Genomic DNA, 7,778 nt, shown 5'->3' on the forward strand with positions numbered 1-7,778 from the left:
CAACCCCCTGCTCACACAGGAGACCTGTAGTAGGGATTCGAACTGCCGAACCACCGACCTTTCTGACGGACAAGCTCAGTGTCTTAGCCACTGTGCCACCTAATTATATTAATTATACCGAAATATATTTTTTATCATATTTTATTTATCTATACATTAAATTATTGTATTTTATTGGCAGTTTCATTTTTATTTCCATTCCATTTTAAATCGTATTTTATTCCCATTCCATTTTAAATTGTATTTTAACAGATTTTTAGTAATAATTTGTGTCTGGAACTCTGCACTTTGATATGCCCCAAGGGCTAATCAATAAAGTGAAGTAAGTAGTAAGACAGTTGTTAAGTGAATCCAGTTCCTTACTGACCAAGCATCAGTGGCCAAGCCTCTGAATTTTTATCATGTGATCCTGGGGATGCTGCAACGGTCATAAGTGTGAAAAAGGTTGTTTTTTTTTTAAATGCGGTTGTAACTTCAAATGCCCACTACATGAATGGTTGTAAGTTGAGGACTCCCTGTATCTCAGGTTTTACCAAATCCGTATTTACTTTTCCAGGTCTCTGAAGATCAGAGTTAACTACCCAATTAGTTTGCACTAGCATCGTTGTTTACTTCAAGAACAGAAGCGAGCACAAAAAAAAAAAAAGAAAGAAAAAAGAAAGCTGCTTGGAAACACAGGGATGCTAGCTATTTTATTTTCTAGCCTCCCGTTTCACAAAAACCCACACACACCCATGATCACACTTGCAAACTCCAGCAGCAGCTGAGCAAAAATGCCAAAAAGGAGGGCAACGGGTGCTTTCGCATATCTTTTTTTTTTAAAGCTAACACCATCCCTTTTAAGTTTGCAAGAAAGAAGAAGTAAACTTCCCTATCTGTCTGAGATACTCTGCATTTATTTTCCACATCAAGAATCAAAGAGAAAAACAGTTGCCCAGTTATTCCTCCCACGGATAAAATAGAAGGCCCAGATTTAAATACATGCAACATCTGCAACATGTTGCTTCCAATGGATCCAATTCTGATTTATTTATTTATTTATTTATTTATTGATTGATTGATTGATTGATTGATTGATTGATTGGTTCGGTTTATATGCCGCCCTTCTCCGGAGACTCAGGGCAGTTTACAATGCGTTAAGCAATAGCCTTCATACTTTTGTATATTTTTTATACAAAGTCAGATTATTGCCCCCCACAATCCGGGTCCTGAATTTACCTACCTTAGAAAGGATGGAAGGCTGAGTCAACCTTGAGCCTGGTGAGATTTGAACTCGCAGTAATTGCAGGCAGCTGGCAGCTAAGTGCTACTTAACAGCACTTTAGTCCGCTGCGCCACCAAGGCTCTTGCTGTGTATCGCACACGCGTTGACACTTTAGGGGACAAACAGGGAAAGCTGTATTGTCCCCAAATGGCCAAACTACAAGACCCAACAACCTCTCCCCATGGGAGCTTTAACAGTAACAGTAACAGAGTTGGAAGTCCCTTAGAGGTCATCTATTCCAACCCCCTGATCACGCAGGAGAGACCTGTATTAGGGATTCGAACCGCCGACCTTTCTGATCGACAAGCTCAGTGTCTTAGCCACTGAGCCACCTAGCCAGGCTTTGATGGGCAGTCCTTGACTTATGACCACCATTGAGCCCAAAATTGTCTATTGGTAAGTGAAACATCTTACGACCTTTCTTGCCACAACTGTTAAGTGAATCCCTCTAGTTATCAAGTTAGCGACCACGGTTGTTAAGTGAATCTGGGCTTTCCCATTGACTTTGCTTGTCAGGAGGTCGCAAAAGGGGGAATCACACATGACCCCGGGATGCTGCCACTGTCATAAATATGAGTCAGTTGCCAAAACATCGAAATTTTGATCCTGTGACCATGGGAGATGCTGCAGCGGTCGTAAGTGTGAAAAACGATCCTAAAGTGGTTAGAGTGCTGTACTGCAGCTATTTCAGCTGACTGCTAGTTCAGCAGATCAGCGGATTAAATCTCACCAGCTCAAGGTTGACTCAGCCTTCCATCCTTCCGAGGTGGGTAAAATGAGGACCCAGATTTTTGGGGGGCAATATGCTATTTAGTATACTGTCGATTGTTGTAAGCCGCCCAGAGTCTTCGGAGAGTGGGCGGCATAGAAATATGATTAATAAAATAAATAAAAATAAAATAAATCAGTTTTTTTCCAACGCCATTGTAACTTCAAATGGTCACTAAATGAACTGTTGTAAATCAAGCGCTATCTGTAGTTCAGAATCTCCTAGGTAGCTGTCCTATTTTTGCTCGGTGCAAAAATCAACATCCTAAAATTCTCCATTGTAAGAAATGAGAAACCTTATTAAATATTCCTTTTTTACTGGCTCAGTTCCTAATTATAAAAAGCACCAGGCCTCGCTCGGCACATGGAAACGTACAACCTGCCCTCTTTGGGGAATCAAAGCACACAAGACAACATTTACACAATACATTTCCCCCCCCCTCTTTTCTACAGATTTCAGCCTGCAGAGAGAGAGAGAGAGAGAGAGAGAGAGAGAGAGAGAGAGAGAGAGAGAGAGAGAGAGAGAGAGGAAAGGCGAAGGGAAGAGAAACAGGCAGCTGATTTAAGCTACGTTGAACTACAGCGGAAAGACACTTCCAAAACCCAATGCAAAATGCTGATTTGTACAAGCCTTGAGGGCTAGAGGCCTAGTTTCTTGGAATAATTAAAAAAAAATTTTTTTTTCTCTGGAAGATGATACAGTTCCATGTGAGACAAAAAATACACTGAAATATGCATGATGGTTGCACGGTTACATTCGAAGGTCCTATTGGTTGCAAGGCAAAAAAAAAAAGATAAATTGGGGTTTTCAGGATCACGTCAGGATGGGCCAGGTTGTTGCTCCTGGGATTGCAGCAAGGATCCGAATCTTGCATCAGCCGGGCTGTAGACCGTCGTGGGAAGGATAAAATATGTGGGTGGGATGCGGAATATGTGGGCAACGTGCAACACGCCTGACGGGTTCATTCGAAACTGCTGTTCGACATGCTAGACGAGGGAGATGAACTGGAGGTTGGGGGGGGAGGAGAAAGGAGGGAGGGAAAATCTTGGACCAGCTCCAACTTTTGGGCCAGTGAGGATGCCACATCCTCTCTTAATGGGCTCATTCACAAACTAGACCGCACGAAAAGGGTACCAACCAAGCAGATTAGCACCATTTTAAGCACCACTGGAGGAAGCTGAACCACCCCATCTGCTGCTCCAAGGTAGACTGCTTCCCCCTCTGGAGGCTCCACTTATCATACCCCATCAGTCTCTGCTGCTCCAAGGTAGACTCTTTCCCCCTCTGGAGCCTCCACTTGTACCCCATCAGCCTCTGCTCCAAGGTAGACTCTTTCCTCCTCGGGAGGCTCCACTTGTACCCCATCAGCCTTTGCTGCTCCAAGGTAGACTTCCTCCCCCTCTGGAGGCTCCACTTATCATACCCCATCAGTCTCTGCTGCTCCAAGGTAGACTCTTTCCCCCTCTGGAGGCTCCATTTATACCCCCATCAGCCTCTGCTGCTCCAAGGTAGACTCTTTCCCCCTCTGGAGCCTCCACTTGTACCCCATCAGCCTCTGCTCCAAGGTAGACTCTTTCCTCCTCGGGAGGCTCCACTTGTACCCCATCAGCCTTTGCTGCTCCAAGGTAGACTTTTTCCCCCTCTGGAGGCTCCACTTATCATACCCCATCAGCCTCTACTGCTCCAAGGTAGACTTCCTCCCCCTCTGGAGGCTCCACTTATACCCCATCAGCCTCTGCTGCTCCAAGGTAGACTCTTTCCCCCTCTGGAGGCTCCACTTATCAAGATTCATGGCTTCCCACCCCCACCCTTCCAAAAGGCATTAAAAAATAAGGATAAAATCATCCTCCTTTTAGGAAAATGCAGCTTTCCCTCCCGCTGGACAGCCAGCCGGCTCTCCCAGCAGAGGCAGCTCCCCCCCCGCCCCAGCCCCCACATCCCCATCAACCCAAAAGAGAAAAGCAAGAATAAGGATGGCGGGCATCTCATTTGCGGAGGGCGCCAGGTTGCCGATCCAAGCCAGAGCATCTCGCTGCAATGCAATTGGTAGGCGCTCTGCTCAGCCTACCTTGCAGGGCCGTTGTGCGGTGGCGGTGGGGGGGGGTGGGGGGGAAGGGAAATCCCAAGAGGAAAAAAGCGGTTTTGCCTCCCGGGTTGCAACGGGAAAGGGAACCGAGCAAATGGACGGGAGCGTTGCTTCCTTGCCCGGCTTTCCCCCAGCAGGGACTCACCCAGGCGGATGCCGTAAGCCGCGGTGACCGCCGCCCTGAACCGGTCCATGCTGGTGTTGCGCTTGGAATCCGGCTCCCACATCCGCTGCGCTTCCATGATCTCCAGCTCCCCAGACATCGTCAAGCTTGGGCACGAGCGCCGGCTGCTGCCCGCCACCTGCCGCCGCCGCTTCTCCTCCAGCTGCCCGCTTCGCCCTACTAAGCGCGCGACCCCCTCGCCGGTCCGAGCAGGACTGCGGAGCTCCGCCTCCTGCCGGCGCCTTTTATAGGACGCGTCACCTCTTCGGGCGCCGCCGGTGGGCTTCCGCCAGAGGCGGAGCAAGAAAAAAAAAAAACAGCCAAAAGAAATAGTGCGCGGAGCGAAAGGCCGGGCTTTGCAGGGGGAGCGAGCGAGAATAAGGGGCGTGCAAAATAAAATAAAATAAAATAAAATAAAATAAAATAAAATAAAATAAAATAAAATAAAATAAAATAAAATAAAATAAAATAAAATAAAATAAAATGAGATGACGAAATGACGAAATAAAACAAAACAAAACAAAACAAAACAAAATAAAATAAAATAAAATAAAATAAAATAAATAAGATGAGATGATGAAATGATGAAATAAAATAAAATAAAATAAAATAAAATAAAATAAAATAAAATAAAATAAAATAAAATAATAAAATAAGATGAGATGAGATGAGATGACGAAATGACGAAATAAAACAAAACAAAATAAAATAAAATAAAATAAAATAAAATAAAATAAAACAAAACAAAACAAAACAAAACAAAACAAAATAAAATAAATAAGATGAGATGATGAAATGATGAAATAAAATAAAATAAAATAAAATAAAATAAAATAAAATAAAATAATAAAATAAGATGAGATGAGATGAGATGAGATGACGAAATGACGAAATAAAACAAAACAAAACAAAATAAAATAAAATAAATAAGATGAGATGATGAAATGATGAAATAAAATAAAATAAAATAAAATAAAATAAAATAATAAAATAAGATGAGATGAGATGAGATGAGATGAGATGACGAAATGATGAAATAAAATAAAATAAAATAAATAAATAAAATAAAATAAAATAAGATGAGATGACCAAATGATGAAATAAAATAAAATAAAATAATAAAATAAGATGAGATGAGATGAGATGAGATGACAAAATGATGAAATAAAATAAAAATTAATAAATAAAATAAAATGAGATGACGAAATGATGAAATAAAATAAAATAAAATAAAATAAAATGAGATGAGATGACGAAATGATGAAATAAAATAAAATAAAATAAAATAAAATAAAATAAAATAAAATAAAATAAAATAAAATAAAACCTGCCAAGTGCAAATTGACACACGTAGGGACCCACCCAACATGATTCCATGCATAGGTAGCTTCCTTTCTGACTTTCCTCTGAACTGCAGGTCATGTTTTTTTTCACAACAACTCTGCGAGGTAGGCTGGGTTTGAGGAATCGAGGTGGAATCAGGTCACGCAGGAAGCTTCCAGGACACCAAATTACTCTGAAATTTAAAATACAGGTGGTACTCCACGTAAAACAATTCATTTAGTGACCATTCAAAGTTACACCGGCACTGAAAATGTGACTTATGACCGTCTTTCACACTTTACGACGGTTCCAGCAGACCCCGTGGTCACGTGATCAACAGACACTTGGCAACTGGTTCATATTTATGACGGCTGCAAGGTCCTGGGGTCACATGACCCCCTTTTGCGACCTGACAAGCAAAGTCAATGGAGAACCCAGATTCACTTATCAAACCGTGTTACTAACTGAATCATTGCAGTGATTCACTTAATAACGGTGGCAAGAGAGGCCGTAAAATGGGGCAAAATTCACTTAACTGTGAAACATGAGCAACAGAAATTTTGGGCTCAATTGTGGTCATAAACCGAGGATTACCAGTATGCTTGCATGCATGCATGTATGTATGCATGCATGTATACATGCATGCATATATATATATATATATATATATATAGAGAGAGAGAGAGAGAGAGAGAGAGAGAAAGCAACACACTCAAACCCAGATTCTCTGCAAAAAACCCTCAATTACCAACCACCCCCCATAAATCTGTCTTAAACTAAATTATGTTTACTTATTAATAGGTTCACTACAATGAAATGTTCAGGGGGGGAAAAAAACTTAGATTTGAAAATAAAATACATATTTTTCCCCCCTTAATTTTCCTTCCTCTATTTGTTCAAGATTTATCTTTTATGCCTTGTGGCAAAGAAAAGTGGCCAACAGATGCCATACGTAAATTAATGCATAAAAATCTGCCGTTAAAATTAGATATATTTTAAAAAGAAAAAAAAAAAGCATCGCACTCAAACCCAAATTCTGTGCAAAAGAACAAAAAAAAACCCTCCAAACCTCACCCTGGATTATATTTTTTTAAAAAAACAATAAATCAAGTTTTAAACTCCATTTTATTTATTTTATACATGCAATATAATATGATGTACAGAAAAAAAAATTAAATGAAAATGTGTAGAAACTCAGATAAGGGTCAAAAAAAACCCATATCGGGGTTCAAACCCACGGAGAGCTGGCACCTTCGGAGGCAGAGGGCGGATGGATCCGTGGCATCAGCACACCACAACCAGATGCGGGGCCCCCATTGGTGGATCTGGGTCTGGCCCCACATCAGCCCAGAGTCTCCAGCATGGACCATCCAGCGAGCGATGGGAGGGCTGGAGCAGGCCGTGGCCCTCTTCAACCAATCAGAAGGAGAGGTTTCGCTGGGACTCGGTCTGCGAAGGCCAATGGGTGCCAGAGCTGGGAAGAGGCGTGCCCAATCAGAGCGCAGCTTTCATGCTTATGGGGAAAGGATCAAGGAAGTCCATTGATTGGATTGGATTTGCACACTCAGCCGTGGGGGTGAAAGGAGGATTTGGGAAACTGTGAATAATTTTGATTTGCACACCCAGCCACAGGGAAAATGAGGATTTAGGAAACTGTGAATAATTTTGATTTACAAAGCCAGGTATATGGAAGAGGAGGATTTGGGAAACTAATTTATTTTGATTTGCATACCCAGCCACAGAAAAAAGGAGGATTTGGGAAACTGTGAATGATTTTGATTTACATGCCCAGCCACAGGGAAAAGAAGGATTTGGGAAATTTAATTTATTTCGATTTGCACGTCCAGCCACAGAGAAAAGGAGGATTTGGGAAACTGTGAATAATTTTGATTTGCACACCCAGCCACAGAGAAAAGGAGGATTTGGGAAACTGTGAATAATTTTGATTTACACAGCCAGGTATACGGAGGAGGAGGATTTGGGAAACTAATTTATTTCGATTTGCAGACCCAGCCACAGAGAAAAGGAGGATTTAGGAAATGCTTGGCCAGCCCTGGCACTAAAAAAAGAGAAAACTTCAAGTGAACAAGGAGTTGTTGCAATCCTTTGGCCATGTAGCTCTGGATGGGGTGAGCAAATGGGCAAACCCGAAAGAGAGAGAGAGGTTAGGTCA

The 7,778-nt window shown here is 42.1% G+C and overlaps 1 protein-coding gene across 1 annotated transcript in view; it reads right to left on the reverse strand.

Annotated features, from left to right (window-relative positions):
* AACS (acetoacetyl-CoA synthetase) overlaps nt 1-4,496 on the reverse strand; it is a 62,275-nt gene extending 57,779 nt beyond the window's left edge. The window contains exon 1 of the mRNA XM_087880056.1: nt 4,265-4,496. Within this exon, the coding sequence (XP_087736182.1) occupies nt 4,265-4,382 (118 nt within the window). The 5' untranslated portion in view covers nt 4,383-4,496. The remainder of the gene's footprint in view (nt 1-4,264) is intronic.
* Between the last annotated feature and the right edge of the window lie 3,282 nt (nt 4,497-7,778).

The sequence above is a fragment of the Pantherophis guttatus genome, chromosome 17 (assembly GCF_059756535.1).
Source record: "Pantherophis guttatus breed Tessera chromosome 17, ASM5975653v1, whole genome shotgun sequence".
Classification (NCBI taxonomy): domain Eukaryota; kingdom Metazoa; phylum Chordata; class Lepidosauria; order Squamata; family Colubridae; genus Pantherophis; species Pantherophis guttatus.